At 37.2% G+C, this 25,126-nt stretch overlaps 1 protein-coding gene and 1 long non-coding RNA gene across 4 annotated transcripts in view; both read left to right on the top strand.

The window, feature by feature from the left end:
• The window catches only part of LOC116711869 (uncharacterized), a 463,421-nt gene that overhangs the window by 394,798 nt on the left and 43,497 nt on the right, over positions 1-25,126 (top strand). The window lies entirely within an intron of this gene.
• LOC116711868 (cadherin-10-like) overlaps positions 8,755-25,126 on the top strand; it is a 55,909-nt gene continuing 39,537 nt past the window's right edge. For 2 of the 3 annotated variants that reach the window (XM_032551455.1, XM_032551454.1), the window contains exons 1-2: positions 8,757-8,941; positions 16,023-16,347. In XM_032551455.1, coding sequence (XP_032407346.1) covers positions 16,138-16,347 — 210 coding nt within the window. In that variant the 5' untranslated portion in view covers positions 8,757-8,941; positions 16,023-16,137. Of the gene's footprint in view, positions 8,942-16,022; positions 16,348-25,126 lie in introns of all 3 variants that reach the window. The other variant, XM_032551453.1, reaches the window with a different exon arrangement.

Raw genomic sequence — 25,126 nt, 5'->3', positions numbered from 1 at the left:
AGTATTTCTTTTAACAACACAAAGTCCAATCACTAGTACAAACTATTTTATGGCTCAAAATGCACTTTTTGTATATCTTTTAATACGTAAAAGAAGGGAATTATTTGTTTACCTGTAAATAATTGGAAGGAAATGTATGTTGGAATTAGGGCTATCAACTTTAATGCATTGATGCATGTAGTTAATCTCGTGTAAATATCTTTGTACACTTGAATTAAGACAAAAGTAATTTACAAACTAACAAGCTCTTAAAGCAAGACAAGAGCTTGTTTTAAGTCAATAATTATTTAATATTTTTGAAAAATTACTATTTCCACTGGCAGATTTTTTGCATGTTATGCAGTTTTATTAGATTTTCCATCGACTATTACATAATGTCCTTAATGCACTACATAAATTTGATGTACTATTGTTAGGATGATGCTGTTTTAATGTTTTATTACATTCTGAAGCCTGATTTTATTACATTACAACATAATGCGATGTTTTTCCATATTGCAGCGTTTTAAATCTTGTTTTCCTGCCGTGTTGGAAAAACAAGGTGACTTTTAAAGCTTTGATTGTTCCATTTTGTTATCTTCTACTATTAAGTGATAAGTTCTGAGTTATCAAAATTATATGCGATAAGAACTAATAATCCAAAAAAAAATCTCCAACTTGCTTAATTAATTGTGCGGCAATAAATGAACTTCAGCAGCTGAAGACTGCAAGCGCTGCATCTGATGAAAGCCTGCAGAGTGCAGCAGAGCATGAAATTTCTCTGATATACAGCCAGCTTAGTCAATAAAAGCAGATGTTTCACTTCCATAAGTAAGTATTCACAGACTGACTAAACTGTCATCACTTTGGCTAGGACAGGAGCATCCTCAGGGCTTTTTGCTGGGAATCCACCACACAACACTTCATCATGCACACAACCCATCCCCACACACGTCACCGCACATTACTGGGGATTTATGCCAGCCAATGATGGAAGGTCTTCACCAAGTAATGTGCAATATAGACTGTTAACTCTAATTAATCACTGTTGGTAACAAATTACATCACGGAAGGGGTGTCTGGATGTCTAGCGCGGTTAACTACTGTAAAATTGCCACTGGGAAGTGGAATACTGGCCTGAAATTGCCTCAAATTATTGTCACTTTAAGTCTAAACTATCTTAACGTACAAAAATGTTGTAGATTCTTTCAATTAGGAAAGCTTTAGAATGATAGTTGTTATTGTCGCAGAAGGTAACAGCAAATTGCAGTTTGCAGCAAAATTGGGATCTACTGTATTTCTGTACTTTAATTTTTGCCTCAACTCCTTTTAAAAACAGCCCAAGCACTTAAAAAAAACACGCAGCCGTTTTCTGGCAATAATGTAATGTTATTTAGTGTCTGGAAAATGAGCCATTTCAAAAACTTACAGATTGTTAAGTCACATTCCAAGGGCACTCCGCCGTTACCTAGCAACCCAGCTAAGCCCAGGCCCGTTACTTAGCAACCCAAACGGAACTCGAGCACTACTGGTCAGCTGATGTTACTGCTGAGTGTACAATGGCTGCGGGAAAAGAATTGCTCTGCTGTTCATGTCACGATCCAGAAACCACTTCCTGCATTCTTATAGGTTGGGCAGGAGGCTCCACTTCTGCTTTTCAAAGATGTATGGTTGTATAATTGCACAACTGTTTGCAGCCATTTTCATGTGCGAATGTAAATGTTGAGTTTGGAGGTGTTGGAAAGATTTAAAATGTCAAGAGAAACTCAAAACAGTGTGACACTCACACCGCCATGTTGTAGAATATTTTTATTTATAGTAACAGTAGAGGGAATGTTCTATAACATGGAGAAAAAAATATATTTTCATATATACCTCCTAAGACTACACTTCCTCCCAGGCAAACATAATGTGTTTGGTAAAAATGAACCACAAAGTCTGGAGGAAGACAGTGCCTGGAGCCAGGTTATCACTTCACACCATTTTAGACCTGATTTTCAGAGAAACGTTGCAAGTTGCAGGCAAATAGCCCAGATCTGAGGAGGATTGATGGCAGTTAGTAGTCCCCTACCAGACATGTATCTATGCTCCCAGATATTTTGGAGAAGGTTGTGGTGAAGCAAGATGCCAGAAGGAGCTGGTGCCAATGAGACAACAACAATTGAGGGAAGAGGGGAATGCAACAAGAAAAACACGCAATGGTCACAACGGAGAGCGTATGGTGGAGATGGTATTGTGCGTGAAGGACTATTTTCAGCATGCAAAATCACAGCAGAGTTGAGAAAGACAAAGCTTGGAGGGAAATATTGAGTTTTTTCTCCAACAAAATGTTGAGTGAAAGCGACTAAACCACCAGGAGCTATATGAATTGTGGTGTAAAACACAGTAATGATGTGAAAGAGGGATTTGTCTGCATGACAGCTCTAATTCCTTGATAAAGATCCATCAGATAAGTCGGGGGGTTCAGTGTAGTGAAAGATCTGGCAGAGTTCGACCCCCCGTTGCTGATCATTTGTGTAGAATGAACCCTCTGGGACTCCTAAACTCCCGATTAAGAGATAAACACATCGCATAGTGCGAAGCAAACAATGGCACTGAAAACTGTGCCGTCTGAACTTTACTTTAAGGAAAAACTTTAGATTTACAGCTGAATTAAATACGAGTCCGGAGAAGACTAATCGCTGCCTTTTCAGCATGCTCAGTGGGAACTTCAGCGACTGCTGGGAGTACGATCGAGAAAAAATAAAAATACACAAAAAAGGAGGACATATCAGAAAGAAGAAGCTAACAGAAGACAGATATTGGAGCAAAAGAAAATTTTTAATACAAAGATTTTCAATATCAGGACCACAAGTTTGATTTTCATCGGCTCTAACAAAAATGATGGGAACAAAGTTGCTCCTGTTGGTGTTTTTTTTTGCTGTGTTGTTACATAAATCTACACGCAGACCCCTGGTTGATTCTCCAACATGTGAAACAGAGAACAGGCACAAGGGGAGAGCCCAGCAGAGGACACGATAATTCCAAAGGATTCCATAGAGAATCATGTTCAATTCATAAAAAAGGTATCCAAAGTCATGCTTTTCAATCAACACATAAATATACAACCCAATACATACATTACATTTTGTTTTTAAAAGGGTCAGGACTTTCTCGTGTTAATTTTAGTTAATTAAAAGACTTTTACAAGTTAAAAATTTAAAACAATGTCTCTTTTTATACATAAAGGATGGCATTTCTTGTAAGTCTGTAGATCTGATGCACAAGTGTATGTTTATAACCTGTCGATTTTCAAAAGGTTCATTTAATCTGACTAATTAGCTTCATTGGCGAACACATTCTAATTTATTAACTATGACTGTACGTAGAATAGCACTTTGCATCAATCTGACAGTTGAATGACAAATATCAGATCAAAAACATTGAACATTATGTTGTGGGGTTCATGTCTATTTACTTAATTTAGCAGCAAAAAGGATTTCTGAATTGAAAATGTTGCCTGTTCTATCTATATATATTGATTAATTGATAGGTTATTAGATAATATACATCTCATGTGGGGCATTTTAAGTGACAATAAATGACTTATTCCTTTCCAGTTTAATATTTCACATGTCCTTTTTTCAGGTTTTCATTCATTACTAGTCTTGCTAAAAATGAATATTAAATATCTATAGTTCAAAATATAAATGGAGGCCCTCTTTTGAACTGCCTTTTGAAAGGAACGGTTCCACAAGAGCAATAAACCTCGGATAAACTCCGAACCCGGATCCAAGTCTGTGTAATATAAAGGCAGCTCAGGCCCTGTGATAGCTAACGTGTCTAATAAGAGCCATTCAAACAGTGAAAGTGTCCTTGAACTAGGAAATGAAGCTCTGTTATAGATTTTCACCCAGGGTTAGTTGGTCTCAGCAAAGCTTTCAGTGAGGCTGCAGTTAATCTGTGAAATGAATTTAAATGAAACCAGATCAAACTCTCGTCCAATTCAGCCAGTGTACTTTATATAACGCACTTTTACACTATTTGTTTTATATCCTGTATCTTTCTAACCACTAAAAACTTCTTATATAAACCCAGTTTACATTTCAAAATGCATATTAATATGAAGTACAGTTCATCTACCATAAACTGCAATTAAAAAGGAATAGTTGTGACATTGGTGGTAATAAGGTGCTCTAATTAAATAATAATTTTGTGTCAATACTTGATCCTTAAAGCATGTAAACCAGAGAAAACAAATGAAAATATGCTAAATTTACAGGAGATCAACTTTGAGTGCATTGTTAACTATAATTAAATAATGTATTTTTTTCTATGCAGTCAGTATTACCAAATAACAGAAATGGGCTTAACAGTATCAACTACAAATAGTAGCTGTTCAAGTTTACTTAAAATATTTACGGACATATTTGTAACGGAGGTCTGACTATGTATAAGAACAGAATCAAAATCTCCTAAATTACATAAAATATTGAGAGAAAAAATGTTTGAATTCCCTAACATGAAATTTTGTTTGTAATTTTGTGCATTTCAGCTCTCATATAACATTTACAGAGTTCCTGGACCTTAATTAGCTTCTTGTGAACAAGCCAAAGACCCAAGAAGCTAATTAAGTTCTCAGGCCCTAATTACATTCTTGAATTCATCGTTTGCTCATTTGCTCAAAACCGAAATTTAAGAACTACATAGGGTGGGTTGGACGACTGTTTGAGATTCCTTGTTGTGTCTTTGCATGAGATTTGGTAATTACTGCCTTGCTGAACTTTACATTCAATGACTTGAATCAATACAAGCGGAAAAAACTTAAGGTATTTTTTAATTAGTTGTTTGTCTCTACACCAAGAGTATGTTAAATCTTAAAATTATTTTTTTTAGGTGGACAACCATCATGAGCAAAATTTTTGATTAGTTCATGTTGTTGTTTATCATGAAAACGTAAACGACAAGATGTTTATTTTTCAAATTAGTTAAAAACGTTTTCTGTCTAAGGAAACCATATATTACATTAAGTCATTGACTTGCACCATTCACTCCTCACAATTATTAGCCAGTCTGGCTAATCATTTGTTAGCAATTATAAAATAATTGCATAATTGCTAAAGTTGTTAGCACTTATGAAACAATTGTAACAACTTTATTCTCGTAAGATAGTCTTTTAATCCTGGAAATTGTCTCTCAGTTAATGTTTTTTGGTGTGTGGAAAATGAGCAGTTTCAAAAACCTCTGCAATGTAACGTCAGCAATCAGCAGTCTTTGCCCGTTACCTAGCAACCCAAGCGGCTGGTTGGTCAGCTGGTTTTACTGCTGTATGTGCTGTACAACGGCTGCTGGAAAAGACAATGATTCTGTTGTTGACTTACCATCCAGAAACCACATACTGCATCCTTGTTGGTTGTGCAGGAGGCTCTATTTCTGCTTTTCAAAGATGTACGGTTGTATAATTGCACATCTGTTTGCAGCCACTTTCATTGTAGTGTAAATGTTAAGTTGGGCGGGTGTGGCCAGAAGCAGCTTATTTGGATTTAAAATGACAAGACGCCCTACAACAATTAATTCTGACTAAAATCTCATTATCTAAGAATGAATTTGTGCAGAAACATGTAATTAAGATGTTTTGTATGTCACGAAAATTCATACTAACCAGTTCAAGGAAGCATAATTGGTCAACTTTAAGATGAACGAAAAAAAACCAGAGAAAAATGGGAGCTTGGACAATTCGCTGAATGTGAGTCAACCACTGCCAAACAAGGAGGCAAATCAACAACCTGTCATCAGCTGGCGTTCTGATGGTAGCACAAAGAACAGCCACCAAGCATCCGCAGTGGTTGGCAGCTTTGGGAAGGTGCGGCACATCGGAAAACCGATCAGGGGCGAAACTCGGTGGTATGCTCTCGTGACGCTGATGGAAGCTGACACCCCGTATTAGGAGAGCATCAAGAGACACCTCTTACTTAAGGAAGCTGTTTCTGCAGGCTGGAAAACTTTGATTTAATGTAATAGAATCCTCATCTAGAGAGTAAGAGAGGCACAAAAAAACCTGCTTTGTGTGAATCGCTGGCTGGGGATAAGGTTGTGAAGTTAAAATGAGAAGATATTGCTTGTTTGTGTGTTTTCTAAAGAAGTGTAGTCTGAAAATGTTCCTGTATTTCCTCAAGCAGCTTGGAACAATGCTCGCTCTCATTCTCTGATGTTTGCCGAGTTGTTTGGGCCGCGTAACAACAGCGTAATTAACATCCCAGGGGTGTAAATAGCAACTAAATTATTACTAATTCTATGCAGAGAGGTACAAAATTGCTTCCTTTTTTCAGAGGCTTGTTAGCAAGAGAACGCCACACACAGACTCACACCACCATTCGGTAAACACTGCACACAGGGGGAACAAATGCAAACACACACACCTACTTCTTAATCTCCCAGCGCCATGAACCCAACGAGGGGCTGAGTTATGGAGTGCGAGGAGGACTTGGCTTGGCATCAGAGGGAGGCTACCTCGCCACTCGTTTGGATGTTAATTAGTTTGGCCTGTTTGCATTTTTATTTATCTGGTGCAGCGCATTACAGCTGATAATCTATGCACACTGATATCAGCAGAATAAAATTCCAGCTCAGATTGAAGCTGGCCAGCGGAGCTGCTTCTTTTCTTACATTATTCATCAAGCAACGACTGGCGGTCTTTTAAAAGTCACTTTATCCGGTCTGGTGTGTTTTAAGGAAATATGGAGATGTCTAAAGATCTCCAGAGTCTTAACAGACTTGAACTATTGCACATTTCATCACAAGGTCAAAGTTTTTCAGGGGATTTGATGTGTTTGACCAACACATGGTATTTAGGGTCTATTTTAGTAATCGATTATCTGATAATTGGCACATTCTGCAGATTTATTATTTAATCACTTAATCATTTTTGCATAATATTGGAAACACATTAAAAGTGAATAATGAATTCCATTTTAAAATAAGAAAATCAACATTTTATTCTTTGCGTAGCTTCTCATCAGTCACATGTGGCGCACCCCAAGGCTCAATCCTGGGACTCCTCCTATACCTACATGCTCCCACTCGCCGGATTTGGCCCACGGGCCTTGAGTTTGACACATATGATCTAGAGTCAGTTATTACAGGTAGAAACTAGATATCAGACCAAAAATCTGGGTGTGAACCTTTAGAGACACATAAAGACAGTTACAAAGCCGGCCTTCCATCACCTGAGGAAAAATTCCAAGAATAAAGGACTTTATTCTTGGAATATAAGGAATTTATTCTCATTTAAAAAAGATTTTTCTTAGTGTGGCTCTAATACTCCATCGTTCGACTGCATATTCACACCTCCCCCAGTGACCTGGACTTTATAGTCAAATTAGTTGATTAAAACGCACCAAACAGTGTGAAATCACCCTTAAAGATGCAACGTCCCCCATCCTCATCAGATCCATCACACGTCACTCCTCCCTCTGTTCCTTCCAGCTGAACTGAGATGTTATATGGCTCTCTGTGGGCCGCGCTGTATGCAGACGGATTGATATGCATTCAGCATGTAATGAGGAGAGATGACAGAGTGTCTGGGCTCTGTGTGTGTGCACCTGCCTCACGCTGGCGGCCAAGTCTACGACATGAAGAGTATTTGGGCTATACTAAGAAAAAATTATTTAAAAAATTAAAAGTATGAGAGTAAAGTCTTAATGGGGGCGACGGTTGTAGGAGTTCGCCCAGTAATTGGTAGTTCATTGGTTCAATTCCTGATCCGCCTGCCCTTGTTTGTGTCCTTGGGCCAGTGGCAGAAAATGACTGCCTAGCTTCTGTCAGGCTGCCTCTGAGCAGCTGTAGCTACAATCCAGTAGCTTGCCATCACCCCCTTTAAGATTTCAATTTGATATATAAAGGGCAATATAAATAAAATTGATTATTATTTATTGTAGAATAAAGTTGTAGGAGAATAAAGTTGAAATATTACGAGACGTTGTACAAGATTAAACTCAAATACTAGAATAAAGTTGTCAGAAGAGAATAGTTGTAATTTGACAATGCTCTTAAGAGTACGACTTTATTTTTTAATTATTTCAACTTTATTCTTGTAATATTATGACTTATTCCTGTAATTTTGACTTTATTCTTGTTACATAATTAATCTCGGAATTTTATGAATTTCTTCTCACAATTTTGACTTTTTTCTTGTAGTTTTCTGACTTTATTCTCGCAATTTCATGACCGTATTTTGGTAATTTTATTATTTTATTTATTCTCCACGTCTCTGAGGTTCGATTGTGCATTCACACAGATGTTATATGGCTCTCTGTGGGCCGCGCTGTATGCAGACGGATTGATATGCATCCAGCATGTAATGAGGAGAGATGACAGAGTGCCTGGACTCTGTGTGTGTGCACCTGCCTCACGTTGGCGGCCAAGTCTACGAGTCGAAGATGATGAAGATGAAGCTAAACTGGTCAAAACGAAACCCACCTTCTTCCCTCTCTTACTCTGATTTACAAGTTATGGCCTCTTTCTCCTTCATTCCTCCATCATTGAGGGAAGATTAGACGTCAGTCGGAGCTCTGGTTCTTCTCATCCCCCTTTATCTGTAACTTGTGAATGGCAGCCAATCAGGGGGCAGAGTCGCCTCCGCCTCGGTGACATCCACCGACGGGATTGATGCACTGCTGGAGGAGGAAAGAGAAGAGGAGGGGACTGTGAGAGATGATGGAAAGAAAGAAGGAAAGTGTGGACGAAGGGGAGGAGGAGGAGTAAGTGAGTGAGCGAGCGAGGAGGACCCTCTCTCTCTACCTCTTTCTCTCTCCTCTACACACACACACACACAGTCCCATACACATTCGCAGCAGCTGTGCCGCTGTCAGTTCTGGAATGTAAGCGCTGCCGTCAGGAGTCCGATTCTCCAACCGCTAAGCGCCGAGACGGAGCAGCGCTCACTCAGACACACAGATGGATGCTAAGCAGAGCAAAACCAAAGGTAAAGCAGTTCGTTTTCTCCTCCTTTCTCCTCATCCATCCATCATATCTCATCTACATGCTACTTCAACCCATAATCACGTCAAGATTTAAAAAAATAAGACTGAAAACTCCTCATGAATCCATCTTTTTTTTTGTTTCTGCAGCTGTTAATTCAGATTAAGCATGACACCTGTCACTCATCCCTGCTGGTTTTTTCTTTTTTTTTCGTTTTTTTTTTTTTGTGTGTGTCTACGCACATACAGCAGGTGTTTGCACCTGTTTGACTTTCTGAGTCTCCACAAGAAAGAAAGTCGCACTTGTGCTGTGATTTGATGGAGAGGCGGTGTAGCGTTCATATCTCTAAAAAAAAAATAAAAAAATAGCTCCAGGTGTTTATCTTGGACATGTGCTCCAAAGCACAAACTTAATCCAACCCTGACTGGCTTCATTTTTTATTTTTTCCTCACTCTTAAGTGACTTTTTTTTTTAGGGGTTGACAATGCAATGCTATTACAGTTGGTGCAAATTAGAATAGAAACTGCTGCATGTTTCACTTTTTATACATGAATATTGAGTCTTTTTTTTTTCTTCTAATGAACCCCAAAGAAAGTCGAGCGAGAATGTCTTCTTCTTCTAAATAATACACAGGTTGGGTTTCACGGCACACTTTAACTGTCAGACTCTTTTCAAGAAACGTCCAGCCCAGACGAGCCGGCTGTGTTGGAAGTGTGCACTGTATCACAAAATTGCTTTGAGGATTTCAAAACATGAGTAAAGCTCGCCGAGGTCTGCCAAAGACTGCAGCCACACGGCGTTGAGAAGGGCTAGGGCGCCACCAAGTGGAGGCAGGTGTAGCTGCAACTGCAACCCCCCCTCCCACCACCAACCCTGTCCATTTCCCCCCTCCCCCACCCCCAGGTAGATTTACACTCTGTCCCTGCAAGCAATCACTGGAGTCACTAAACCTGCCAATCAGATTGCAATAGTTTGGAAATCAAACCTCGCATAGTGTTTTTTTGTTTGTTTGTTTGCTTATGTCAGTCTGAGTTATGTTTTTTTTTTTTTTTTTTAAATGTGTAACCCAAATGCATGACCTTGTCGTCTTCTTCTCTGTTTTCTTGTAATTCGAGACCTTCACTGCTGAATATTGCTCCACATAATTCTTGAATCGAAATAGCCGGCTGTTTCAAATTGTGCGTGGGAGTTTTTGGATTGTTGATGCCTAATTATATGGTCCAATCCTTACATAACGCTGCATCTGCTAATAAATACATCTATATACGAGTATATTTATAGCTCCATTTTAAGATTAAACTTCATAACACTAGCAGGCATGTTAAATTTAAAGAAATAGATGTTTATGAGGTTTATTCATTTGGGAAATATTCCTTCTATCATTGCCTCACGTAAAAAAAAGCCGTATTTTGATTTAGGTTAAATATAAGGAGATCTTAATATTAAATAATGAATAGTAACATTAAAGGAAATACTTATAGTGGAGAAATTAACTAAGTTTTTAATGTGAAAAAGTTGATTCTAACCAGGAAATCTCTATATTCAAGCTCAAACTCAAAAGTAAAACCAACAGACATTAAATTGAAATAAATTTCTGTTTTTGTTAAAAAGAAAAAGTTTGGGTTTATTCATATGAAAAATATTCCTTATACCATTAATTCAAGTAATGTCAATTAATAGGACCTCTTAATACATATAGTGGATAAATTAACTTTCTCCTTTAATTTTACATTAGAAAAGTTTAATATATATTGAAAGAAATTGGCAAACAGATTTTAATATGAAGATGTCACAATAACATCCAGTACTTTACTGGGTTTAAATCATGACTTTGTTTTAATTTGCATTAATTTTTTGTGCAAACATTGAAAGAAAGTGAAAAAATATATTTAAACCCTTTAAATGAATAGAAAATAACACCACTAGCTTATTTGAAAACTTTTAGCATGAAAAAGTTGATTATGATCAAAAAAATATCCTAACTGGTATAAGTTTAAACTAAGAAGTAATACCAGCAGGTGTATTAAATTAAAAAATATAGATGTTTTTGAAAAAAATAAGTTTTTTCTATGTTTATCCATCTGGGAAATATTCCTTCTATCATTGCCTCAAGTAAAAAAGCTGGATTTTGATTAAAGTTAATTATAAGAACCACTTGATATTAAATAATGAATAGAAACATGAAAGAAAGTACATATAGTTGAGAAATTAATCTTTTCCTTTAATCTTAAACTGGAGAAGTGTAATCCAGATTGGCGGAAACTGCATTAAACATGAAGACACAATAACATCCTGGACTTTAGTGGATAAACTTGGATGTTTGATTAATGAGTTTAATCAAGATTTGTTTTAATGTAAGTTAAATTTTAGTACAAACATGGAAAGAAAGTGAATCTATATACATATAACGCTTTAATCGAAAGGTTTAGCATGACAAATTTGATCATAACCAAATAAATATGTAAAATATGTTTAACAGCACATTTATTTGGTACAGCAAGTTCTTGAGAAAACTTTAAGCTTTGTTCAAGACGTAAAAGTCGTTAAACGTTTAAACTCATTCTTTGAATGCCAGGAAGATTTAGATTTAAAATAATCTTTTAATTGGATCAGCTTGTTTCATTTAACTCAAAATAATAATGTTTTAAGCCTAATCTGAAAGTTTTTGGACGAGTTGAAGTTCTACTGTAATGCCAAAGTTTCTCCCTGAAAACTGAATATTGATTTCTTTACATTATTTTATCGTCTTTTCAGAGAATCCTTTGTCATTTCCCATCAGAAATCAACTTCTTTGTTGCATAAAAACTATTAACTCTGGATCTGCCAGGGGTATGAACAAATTTGAACTTTACTGCATATATTTTACGCTTCTAAAACCTTCAATGAAGGCTTACCTCAAGAGCATACTGCAGCTATAATTATTGTACTTCTCGAGTTAGAGAATCCACAAAAGTGCTTAGTTGCAGAGCTCAGTTACGGTTTTTCTCCCCAAGCTTGCATGTTCATTTTTTAGGACGGCATGTGCATGAAAATTCATATTCAATGTTGCAAAGGCTGCGCTTTTTCTTTTTTTTTTTTTCTTCCCAGGAAGCAGATCCTGATGAACAGCTCGTTTGTATCTGATCAAAGATGTTCTTATTCAGCAAAACAAGAATGTATAATTTGCAGATTAAAGCAATGGAGCGCGGTGAAGTTGTTGCCAGCCAGCCGGAATGCGTAGTTGCCAAGATTAAGAGAAAACATTCAAAGACAACCACCCATAAAAGCATATTTAACAATTTGGTCCTCTCCACATCTGTGTGTGTTGTGGTGCCAAGCCGAATAAGCTCCCTACAAGTTAATCTAGTCATAAACAATTTCTTTTAATGCGCCCCGCTTTTTTAATGGGCTGAATAAGTCGAGATAATTCAGCTCGACCCTATAGGATCTGGCGTGGTTTCAACCGCGCTCATTCATCCTTTAATGGAGTGTTTGGAAGAATTTTTGAAAAAGAAACACTGGCCTAATGCTTAATAGGCACGCCACATCAAAGATTAATATCCAGAATGCCATTAAAATCTCAAGGACGGGCTGGAATGATAATTAGAAAATGCAATCACAAGCATCAGACTGGATTAATTGCAAGGCGGGCGCTTCCCCTGATTTCAGCAGCATTCGTGTCACACTTATGTCACATTTCATACCTACTGATAAATGTAGCACCAATCAACATGATTATGGCTTTAAGTCCTGGAAAACTACAACACTTTGGACTCTACTGGACATATAACGCATACGCAGGGCCGGACCAAGGCTTTTTGGCCCTAAGCTGATTTTTATTTGGGTGGCCCCAAATACTAACCAGATGCTTTATTGTTCCTAAGCTGCCTACTATCATTAGCATCATTGTATCATACCAATAACATGCTTTGTTGTTATACTTTTACTAATAATGTCACCAAGATGCGTACTTTTGATGACTTACATATACTACAACATATCATACTTACAAAAATATCTTTAAATTCCCTGATTTAAATTATGCTAATTATTAGGAAAGATATTCAAATTGTTTGTATTTTTAATTCTTAGAACTAGAAGTTTTGTTTTTATTCGGATGTTTCATTTAAGACATTAATCACTTCTTATTTAAAAGTACTGAACTGTCTTGGGCCAAGTTTACACAGCAGGAAAATCCAACTTTTTCAAGGCAGTCTAAATGGCCCTATTCATATGTTTTTATTTATAGTTTTTTGGGTTTTGCGTTTTATTTTGGATATTTAAAATGTTTTTCCACTTCCAGTGTGAACTGATTTGTGCAAAATTAAAGTAAGCAGACTTGCATTATTATGGCATTATCAATATATTTATTGAAAATCGTCTCAAAACAACAATATTGCTTATCACAGTAATTACTGGGACAATTTATCATCCAGAAAAATTTGTTACCGTGACGTTGCACTTTCAAATTCAGATATATCCAACTGTTTTCAAAGCGTCTTCAGTCTGACATGAGACATGCGTCATAATTCTGGACTAGAAAAAGTTGGACGCGGTAAATCAGGATGTAAACAATGGCCGAAAATTCTAATTATGAAATTATGAAAGAAGTCTGTCACTTCAACGCTTTATAATCCCATAACTCTTAGCTCCAACTACGTCTCCTAAACAGACTTCTCCACAGAAACTGCGGTCAATTCTCCACAAAAGCCCGTTAGGCTATGTTCAAACTGCAGGCCTTAATGCTCAGTTCCAGCTTTTTTGTGAAATCGGATTTTTATTTGAGTGGTTGTTTATACTTCCAAATATATGCAACTTGTATAGGATCTTCTGTGTGAGCTGCAAATGACCTGACAGTGTCCTGCATGCGCAATGACCTCAGTGTTTTGCCAACCACCATAAAAAGGTAGCATTTCCATTGGTATTTCCGTAAACAGAGCGTTGCTGTGTGACGTTTACATTCTTCTACGCATGCGGACTGCAATTAAAGTCGTAAACGGTTCACCCACAAGTCTCATTGCGGTCATGTTTAATTAGTAGTATGCACAATCACACACAAATAAATAAATAAAAATGAAAATTCTAAATTGAGCATCAAGACCTGCAGTGTGAACTTAGCCTCAACAGTCCCAGAGTTACACAGAGAATGCTTTTCAGGATAAATCTCTAACTTCAGCCTTCACAAATGGCTTTAAAGAGAGCAGAAAGATTTATTAGGATTAACTCCCAAAAGACGGTAAATTATGCATGCACACCCAAATTACCTGTCAGGGGCCATTCCTGCTGGGGATACAGCCTTATAGTGAGGTCTTGGAAGAAGACTGCCAATAACAGAAAACAGCTTATTTGCAGATAAAAGCTTGGGCAGCAACTGGGGATGATTTTTGGCCGTTCCTTATATGCTCATGTGGATTCACAAAGTTTTTGATGTGGGAACAAAAATCAATTACTTTACCCTTCAGTTAAAGGAAGTAAAATAAACTAGAGCTAAAATTACGAGGAGTTGTGAAAAGAGGGTAGAGATTAAAAATGAGACTTCCTGTGAGCAACGCGATCCATTTTCACATGTTAGAGAAGCTGCTCACTGCAACGGGGTGTGAAACGAGGCGTATAAATAAAACGTGAGTTTGAGAAAAACAAATGTAGGGTTGTATCTGGGATTTTTCCCCCCTCACATCTGACGCACTCGACTCTCAAAAATGCCTCTTTAAGGCTATTTAAGTGACTCAAGTAAGGGTAGACGATACGAACTTAAAGTTTTATTGCGATATTTGGGGTTACATTGTGACAATAAATCAATAACAATATATATCACGATAGACACATTGATACACATCAGTATCAATAGATAACACGTCTCAAAGATTATTCAATCATTTCAGAAACACACAGAATTACGGGAGACGTGGCATCAACTAACTTCCTCACTCTCTGGTTACCTAGCAACCAGAGAGTTGCTAGGTAACCAGAGAGTTGTATACAACTTTGGTTACCTAGCAACCAAAGTTGTATACAACTTTGTATTACCTAGCAACGACCTGTTGAGTAACTTGCAGTAGCAGTTTAAGGTTTCTCATAACTGCTTAAAGATAAAATACAACAGTGTGGAGTGAAAACTGGGGATAAAACAGTAAAGTTTCAGGTATTAAAAAAAACAACTAATGAATAATTCTTGAAATCTACTGATCTGAAATGGTTATATCAAAGGACTATTTTATTACTCCTATTTTAGTCCCACAAACACAAATACTCTTCTTAAAAACTGTGTAATTTGCTCAAAGAAGTGACTGAAATCACTAAAATGCATGTAACTCCATTTAATCATATTTTCAAAATTATTGATATTTATTGATGTTGTCATGGAACAAACAGTGGAAAAAACAGTAAAAATAGAAATCCTGACAAAACGTGGACAGTTTTTAAAAACATAATTTGGAATTTATGACAAGAAGTCAAAATTATTATTATTCTCTTGACCCACTACCATTGAAACATTGATGTGTATTGATGATTTTGATTATGGCACTTGACCAATTACAATGTTTGCTACTGATTTCTCAAGTTTTGACTTTATTATTATGATTTTACGATGTAAAGCACTTTGAACTGCCTTGTTGTTAAATGTGTTATAAAAATAAACTTGATTATCAATGAATGAAAAAAATTAGGCCTTCAAGGTAGACATATGTTGAAAAATTGTTCTTGTTTTTTATGAGGTTTCCATCAATTTTAAAATTCATTACCAAAGACAAAGCATTGACATTTTTATGTCATGAAAAATATGCTTGTTCATAGGCTTGTAAATCATATTTGAATATGTTTTTCATTTATTTTTGTATAACTTTGAGTACATTTGAATTTAGACGAGATTCCAGCATCAGATTAGAAACTTTAAGGCTTAACACCCTCATAAATAAATCATGTGAAAGACATATTTTTCCTTGGTGTTGTCATATGTTCTCCAGCTACTGATTTTATGAAGCACAAACTGATGTTACGATTGAATAAATTTAGCCTGAAGCTTGTGGATACAAGAGCATTCTTGTGCTGTAATCTGCACAAAGTGTCACGAAGTCCACGCTAACTGCAGTTCTCTCTCTTCACAGAAACCTAAAGGACACGAGTGAAAGGAAATACAATGCCTGTTCTGCCAAGGCTACCTTCCAGCTTATTTCCATAATTCACAAGTCATTCTGGACATTTCCCTGCCGATTGGATACCATGATAGGCAATCAAGCTCTGCTCCTGTTGATGCTCTATTTCCTGTGGCCCAGTACTGCCCTGCCTTTCATTACTGGGAATATTGGGAATCTGTTTGGGATGCCAGAGAGTGATGGGAAGGTTCTTCAGCGTTCCAAACGGGGATGGATGTGGAATCAATTCTTTCTGCTCGAAGAGTACACGGGAAATGACCATCAATACGTTGGCAAGGTAAAGTGTCCAAGTGCATTGTCTGCAGAGTAATTATAGCTGGTTTAGCTTGTTGGGCTAGTGTTTGATGTAATTGGGAGGAGATGGATGGGCTGCCAGTAGTCTTGATTGTTACGGGCAGAGCTAACTGGAGCATTCAGATCCCCATGAGTGCATACCAATGGCCTTTCCAGCGCACTCCTAATCCAGTTAAAAATTACAGTTATACCTAAAATCAAGCTTCCACTGATGGAACACTGAAGAATATCATCTGGTATCTACTATCCATTTCTCTCTGGATATTAAAGTATAAGTTGGAGAAAACTTACGTTATTGTTGTTTACAGTTGAAGCTAGATGCTTAATGAATAAAGACATTTTGTCTTACTATCTCAAGTTAAATTAAACTAAGCTTTTCTTGTTTTAGGTCAGTTAGAATCACTAAAATTATTTTTATATGCTAAATGCCTGAAAACGTAGGGATTTTCAGGTTTTATTTTATATATTTTTTTACCTATACAGTTGTATTTAATTTGAGCAAGATTGTTATTTATCTTAACAGGGTTTGTTCAGATGGTTTCAGTGTCTACAACAGAGACAAAAACAATGTAATATGTTGTGAAAATTATTTCAAAAATCATAGTACAAAAAGTTCATAGGAAATTCACCAGTCTTTGTTTCGTAGTTAGCTTAAACATGCCCAAAATCCGCTAACATTAGCACGAGTTAGCATACAGGAATATGTCCCGATTTATACAAAAATACTAATCAGAAACCAAATGATATGACTCAGTAGTTAAATAATATCCTCAAATCTTAAAAGTCAACAACATATATCTATTAGAAGACACATTTACTGACCTGTGACAGAAAAGATGAGGCATACATGTTGAGCTTCTGTTAGCATTTAACAGGAAGGTTTATTCTTCTGCCTGTGCCCATAAGCCTTTTCTATGTAACCAATGTGACAGTCACCCTTAGTGGCTGGATGTGGAGTAGCACTGAATAACTGAAATAAGACTAACATTATCACAAAGAGAAATTGAGGATAGAGACACAGACCAATCACCTGGATCTCTGACTTCCTCACAAACAGACCACAGTTTGTGAAACTGAAGGACTGTGTCTCTAACCAGGTGGAGAGCAACACAGGAGCACCACAGGGAACTGTACTCTCACCACTCCTTTTCACTCTCTACACTTCAGACTTACAGCACAAGTCAGACTTTTGTCATCTACAGAAATACTCAGATGACTCTGCAGTTGTCGGGTGTATCAGAGATAGATAAGAAGCTTTGTACAGAGATCTAGTGGACCGCTTTGTAGCACGGTGTGGGAACAATCATCTTATCTTGAAATGAGATGACTGTAGGTTTCAGAAGAAACAGCAGGGTTAGATCTAACCCTATTTCCATCATGGGAGAAGAAGTGGAGGTGAATGAGGAATGTAAATACCTCAACCAGGTTTTTGCCTGGACAACAGATTGGACGGGACACTTCTTGAGGAAGCTAAGATCATTCAAGGTTTGAAGAAAGATACTGCAGATCTTCTAGGAGTCTGTTGTTGAGAGCGTCATCTCTTCTGCCGTCATCTTTTGGGGCAGCAGCATTAGAGCCAGAGATTTAAAAAGGCTCAACAAGGCTGGTCCTTTAATGGGGACGACTGCAGACGTGACGTCTGGACGTGACGACGCAAAGAAGGATTCTTTGTAAAACTAATGAAATTATGGACAACCTTGACCATGCTCTTCATAAGACTGTCTTAGAAAAACAGTGTGCTTCAGTAAGAGGCTTCTGCAGATTCGCTGTAATATAGACCGCCACAGGAGATATTTCTTGCTAACATCCTTCACTATCTACAATAACTCTTTGAAGAATCTGAATTAATAAGTTACAACAACATTTAATTTCCCTTTGGGATCAATAAAGTATTTTTGAATTTGAATGCTGATTGGTCAGAAATCAACAACAAAACACTTGCCTTTTCCAGCAGCCATTTTCCACTGCAGTGAAACCAACTGACCAAATGTGCTGAAGCTCAGCTTGGGTTGCTAGGTAATGGACTGGGTTTTGCAGGGGTTGCTAGGTAACGGGCCAGGGTCACTAGGTGAGAGGGCAGTGCCTGCTGAGTTTTCTGAAATGGCTTATTTTCCAGACACCAAAAAACAAAATATTGTTGCCAAAATCCAGCTGGACTGTTTAGAAGCAGTAGAGACTCAAATGGAAAAGTACAAAAACGTACAAATTTGCATAATACGTCCCCTTTAAAACTGTTTTGCAGGGGGCTTTCTCTTGACCAGTCTTCAAAATTATAAAAACAAGAGACTTTGTCTTTGTAGTAAGGTCTTCATAGGTCAGGAACTTGTTCCACAGAAAAAGCTACTTACTAAAAGTACGATAAGGAGGCTGGACACATTATCAGCATGAGATTCAGGTTTGAGATCAAATTTAAGGACTACAACCGATCCGAGGGAGTTTTGGGACAACTCTTCTCATCTGCAGTCCCGGAGATCAGAGTGGTTCCTGTCAGCTCACCGGCTCACCGTAAAGACAGGCAGCATGGTGGAACGCCGCCGTTATCAACTCGGAGAGGGAAATGAGGCGACTGTCAACACCCAATTTTCTCAGAAGAAGGCTTGCTTTCATCAGGCACCTCAGTCTCCGGAGAAAACAAGTGTCTCGTGAAAGGGTTGAGTGGAGAGGGGTGGGGGGATGACAACTTCCTCTGCAGAAACTATCATCCTGATGTGGGTGAGGAGAAAGGTGCAGTGTATAATAAACAGAAAAGAGAGACAAAATGGAAAGGAAGAAAACATATCAATCAAAAAATATATATGAATTCACTCTCTGATATGTGATGATGCAGCAAAGAAGCTGCCGTGAAGTATAAAAGGAGCCATCCAGTGAATCATCAACGACTTTTCCTTTTTTCCCCAAACTCTTTGATGCCTCTTGGCATCCAACTTTCGTGGCAATCACATTCGCCGTCTCCGCGCTCTCCTTGTGTCTAAAGTCATTAAACTGTCAGAACTTCATGACGGTTAAATAATTTACAGGTGGCGGTGGTGGTGAAGGCTCTGTGTTTCTTGTTTTACAGGCGGAGGCGTGGCGATACGCATCGGTAAATCTAACAACAGCCACAATCTTCTGCCGGTGACAGAGAAACAGAACGACTTCATAGAGGAAGCATGAATACAGGAAAAAGCATATTATTTCACTGACAAGTTTGATAATAGCAAACTTTGGATTTAATTATAGGTCTATTCAATCTCTTAAAACATTATGACTCATCTTGAACAGAGGAGTATTCCAATTTTGACTCCATTTTCTGATTTCTCCCCAGTGGCTATCACCTTTCAAGGCAGCCAGATTGTGAGATTCTCGAGATCGCGATCACAGCGAATCCATTTTACCTCTCCAAGCTGTATAGAGCACTTATAGTGATGCCTTTGTTACAACTTATTCAGATTTCTGTTATTATCTATATGGGGTTTTGAATAGGCATCATCAATAATGCACATGTAATCTACATAAATCACAGCAGATAGACTTCTAGTCCACATCAGAATACATTTTATTTTACTACTTATTTTCAGGTCTTTGTAGTGTAAAATAAAAAATGAGAACAGCCTGTTGAATATTCAATCTTACATTTATTTACTGAACATAGAAAAAACCCTTGGTTTCATGTATTAAAAGAAATCAACAAAAGGTCAATTTTGAGTCAGGAAAATGGACTTGCATTCACCTTAAAGAATCATTCAAATGATACATTTTTAGAAACGAAAAAGCCATTTTATTTGTAATATAGTTTTATTTTAATTGTTTTTATGGGTGAAGTTCACAAAAAAAATTTATTATGTAAATAACCTCAATATGATCTTACACAAAAAATTATGCGTGTAGTTTTATAAAATATAAAAATTCAAACTATGTTAAATACCCATGTAGTTTTTACAATTGTGTGTAGCAACATTTTAGTGTTTGTAAATACAGAAACAAAATAAATGGAAAATATAACAAACAGAGGAAAACGTGGTCAGGTTGAATGTTTTTCGTATTTCCGATTTACCTCTTGAATTTCAGGATGACCGCCATTTTTAAAGATGGCCACCATTCTTTAGCACTTTTTGACCAATTATTGCCATAAAATATTACCCATTTTCATAGCTTGGATTAACTTTATGTTACATCAGGTGTGTAATATTGGTCATCCTATTCATACAACTTTAAAGTGATGATATGTAGCAGAATCAGAAACGGAGGACTTTGCTGTTTGCGAGTCTCACGCCAGTCATCAAATGGAAGAAGAAGATGTGTGAGACAGTTGTCTTGATGTTTAGCATTAGCTTCCAGTAATTTTTCATGTGTTTAACCATTTTGGGTTATCTTTCGGTAATTTTTTGTGTTTAATGTTAGCTTCTGCTATTTTTTTGTGTATTTAGCAGTTTAGCACTAGCCTATCTAAGATTCTTCTTTAGACATTTAGTGGCTAATGAACTTATCTTTTTGGCTAGCTGTGCCCATCACTGGCAGTAACCAGTGCCGATTTTAATGCAAACATATATTCTCCCTTACAACCACGGCGGACATTTTGAAAAATGCGCAAAAAGATCAAGAAAATACATTTGATTTCCATGATTTAAAATATGTAGGCTATGATTTAACACTAAACATATTTATCTAATTATAGATTTTACTGCAATTAGATAAATATTAATTTTCCATGACAGCCATGGTGGTCATTTTGAAAAAAATATAAAATGATCAGGGAATGCAATTTCTATAGGTCCAATTATGTATATATAATATAAAATACATAAAAAGTACTTGTTCCTCAGGCTGATTATTTCAATTATAAGACGTAAGTGAAATAATTTGCTAGTGAAACTAGTACATTTTCCATCAATATTAAGAAATATTTTACATAAAACAAGCTCTTATAACAGGCTGAAACGTAACATGTCAGTTAGTTTTGTCTTATTTGAATTGTACTAAGATATTTCCACTAGAGACTAGACAAAAAAACTTGGCAATATTTTGTGTTTTGCAGTGTCAAAAGACTTGGGTTGGGGACTTTGGAGTGGAGGTGAAAGACGAAAGATTCATCTGGAAAGTCAATTATCTAAAATTGACTTTTGGCTCACTGTTTCGATGATTTTATAGAAACTTTGTACATCTAGCGTCAAGACTTGAACTTGACCTCAAAGACTGTAAACTTGATTAAGAGAAGAATATGAATTTGATTCATTACAGTGTTATTTTTAAGGAACATCGCGTCTTTCCTTCCCCCATAATTGCCCATTACATAATTGACATAAATTATGCATTACATACGTTGTGCAATTATGTAATCACAAAGTTGACTGCAAGAAAAAAAGAAGCGAGACAGAAAAAAAGAAAGTAATGAAACTGCGAAAAGAACTCATGTTTTGTACAAAGCGATCAAAGCCTTGATGGTCTTCCACATAAAGATCACTTAATAGCCTTTTGCAGTGCACTGTGGGAAACCTTGTTTATTTCACATTCAATCAAACCTCTCCAATCAGCCTTTGCACGCTCGCTAACTGTCACTTGAGGTTGATTTCTTGATTATGGCAGTGAAACTAGATGTAAAGAACTGTCAGTCTTTTATAGCCCTCTGCTCAGCTGAAAGGAAAAGCGGTGCACTGCTGCTCCACAATAATGCTTATCGCAGCGTTCAAAAGACACGCAGTTTTCAGGCTTTTGCGTGCCGAATGCTGCTGACAGATACCAGAAAATGACATAGACAAACAATTACTCATTCCGTTTGTAGGATTTGCAACCTTTTACCCTCTGCTTTGTCGCAGCTGTCGTCGTGATTAAAAAAAAGCACGGCGTATCTTTTGGTCCACTCATATCCTATGCAATCAAGTGCAAAACCACCGTCCCATCAGAAGAAAAAGGAAGAAAAAAAATCTCATTTTAACATACTTTGAGAAGGCCATTAGTGAGTATGAGCTCTGTGCTGTCTGCAGCTGCGGTGGCCTACTTCTTAAGCGAGGCTGTGAAGTGTGAACACTTGCAATGCTGAGCAATACAGCCGCAAACTTTGGATTCAGGAGCACTGGAGTGGTGTGTTTGAAGTGAGCTAAATCCTATTAAATTCTTGGTACACTGCATTGTGCTGTGCCTTGTAAACAAAATGTGCTGGCCTAAATTAAAATATTCAAGGTAGCTTGCTTTGTTGTGCTAATATTTGGACAATAAGCATCCAGGGGAATTCGGAAAGGAAGGCCTCGTTTGATAAATTTTTGCGTAAGTAATGGAAAATCGTAAAGCGCATTAAGAGATACGGCGTGCTGCAACTTTAACCTGCAGATGTGACATTATAGCACAGTAAAGAATCACAACCCAGGTCTTAAAAGGCGCAGAGAGAGAGAGGAGAAAGAGTAATTATTCTGCATCCATTCTGTGCTCTATTTTGCTATCTCCTCTTTGCAGCAGCGAGCAATGCTTACCAGAGACCTGACAAGAATTGCCAATGATTTTTTGCTGCTTTACTGACAATTCCTCAGTGTTTGTGCAAAGCGATTTAACTCATCAAGGCTCTCCTCTGTGCTTCTGTTGTAAGGCCTTGAAGAGGCTGTGTTTGTGCAACGGGGCCTTGGAAGACGAGCTGCTAAGTCTCTGCAAATATAGTGCGGATGTGCTAACATTTGATTTTCTAAGGGGAGGCTGTGCAAAAACACTTTGTGCCACACTTATTCAAAATTACCAAGGCGTTTTTTTGCAAGCTGTGCAAACTGATATAGATTTAAGTCATGAATATAGATTCACGTGTCAGAGAAAAGCAGCACACTTTGGTTTGTAGTCTTTAAAGCGAGGGAGTTTTGAGTTTTTGTGGTATTATTGGATAAATCTGTGTTCCTGGCACATTTTGAAATATTTCATACTATCACTGTTTGCACAAATGTTCCTTGTTTGCAGAAGCTCTTAGTGAGAATTTTAGCAAGCAAGAGGACAAAAACAGGTTACTATCTAAATGTGTGGTGTTCACTAATCAGGCTACTGACAGGTGACATGAACAACAGAAAATGTCTTCATAATGGCAGCCGTTAGCCGTTAGCAGGTCGGCTAAGTCAGGCAGCAAAATAAGGCTCTCAGGGTTCCGACCCAAGCCAGAAAAATCTGAAACTTAATGATGTTCCACAAAGAAAATTTAAAACTTTTTAAGACCCCATTGAATGGAATTTAAGACCTGCGTCCCTGTAATAGATGTAAAAAAGCTAGCTAGCTACCAAGGGTATGTTAGCGGTAGCCTCAACCGCCTGGAGTCACAGCAGCTTGGCTGTGCCATAACATGAGGATATGCTGGATTTATTAGGTTGTCCTGCTGCTCAAAATTGGCTTTGTTGGTGAATATTTCTCTTCTATTTTTAAAATTTTCCAAATATTAGACCAATTGTGTTTTCTGTCACATCTATGCATCTTTTTTGGCTTATTGTGTCGGGTGCATTTTGCACTTGTAAAAAGCGGGTGAGTATTTACTTACTAGTACGTATCTGAACTATGTTTGATCACATTTGTCAGAATATTTGCACCACATGTCTAAAAAGTTATTGCTTTACAAAGAAGCTGCACCTATCTGTAGCCAAAGCAAACATTTATTGTTTTGGGCCTAGCTTGACGCATCGATCTTTGATTTAACCACTAAGCATACGGTGCAATGATGACAAAAACATGTAGCTATACAGCTGTTCATGAGGTCAGCCACAGGAATTTATCAATCTTTCACATTTGTTCAGACTTTGCTTGAGTTTTGCAAAAGGAATAAACTCTATCCTGATCTTTAGTGACAACGTTGAACCAATTTTTTCCTATTATTTTCCACCAAATCTCTTTGTCCGCAGCACATTCTTAATGATAGACCCGACACTTTAGTTTCTGCAGGTAAGGGGCATTTTATTTGGGACAAATTGCATCTACCGATTAATTAGTTGCTGAGAAACCCACTGGTTTGTTTGGTGGGTAGCATCTTTAAATATTTTATTAAATACAAGCTGCATTATAGCTGCAGTCAATAACTGCATTCACATTGCAAATGTTTGCAGAGTTAAGCTATAAAATAATTTCCCAAACTTTTGACATCTCATAGAATCCATCATCTGAACATGGAAAGTCAGCATTAAACTTTCTTTGTTGTGTTAAAAAGTTCACTTGGGTGTGAAAACTTTCACCAACACTATTTAAAAATACAAGTTTATCTAAAGACTGATGGATGTTTTTATGGAAGCATGTTTGCTCTGTTGGTAAAGTACAGGAGTCTTTGATGGCTGCTTGTTTGTTATTCTCATATTCATTTTTATTTTACAGGATTAGCAACACAGACAGGGAAATATGGTAATGATCACATAAAAAAAACAGTGCAAAATATAATCAAAAGCTTTAGAGGGAGAAAAAAAGGCAACTCCTGTGGTCTGAAATTCTTCTGGCCTAATTAAGAAGAAGTCTGAAGAGTCCCAGTTCTGAATAACGTTGATGAAATATGTTCCTCTCATGTTGCTGAGGAGATCAGCGTCCTCCTACGCGCAATATCCAAGATAAACATTTGGTTTCAAAGTATAGGATGAAGGATTACTGTTGAATTATGAGTTTTTAAGAGGGAGAAGGTGCTTCTGTGTTTGTTTCTCATTTATTTTGATGTGTTTTGCATTAACAAATACTGCGCACTGTTGCATTTCTAGCGCCGGCTAATTTGCAATTCCTGTCCTCCCCGTTTGGCTTTTTATCTGGAATGAGAAGCCTGTTTCGGGGGCAAGAAATTCATACAAATACTC

Source organism: Xiphophorus hellerii, chromosome 21 (assembly GCF_003331165.1).
Source record: "Xiphophorus hellerii strain 12219 chromosome 21, Xiphophorus_hellerii-4.1, whole genome shotgun sequence".
NCBI classification, from domain to species: domain Eukaryota; kingdom Metazoa; phylum Chordata; class Actinopteri; order Cyprinodontiformes; family Poeciliidae; genus Xiphophorus; species Xiphophorus hellerii.
This window is presented reverse-complemented; position numbering and strand designations above follow the sequence as displayed.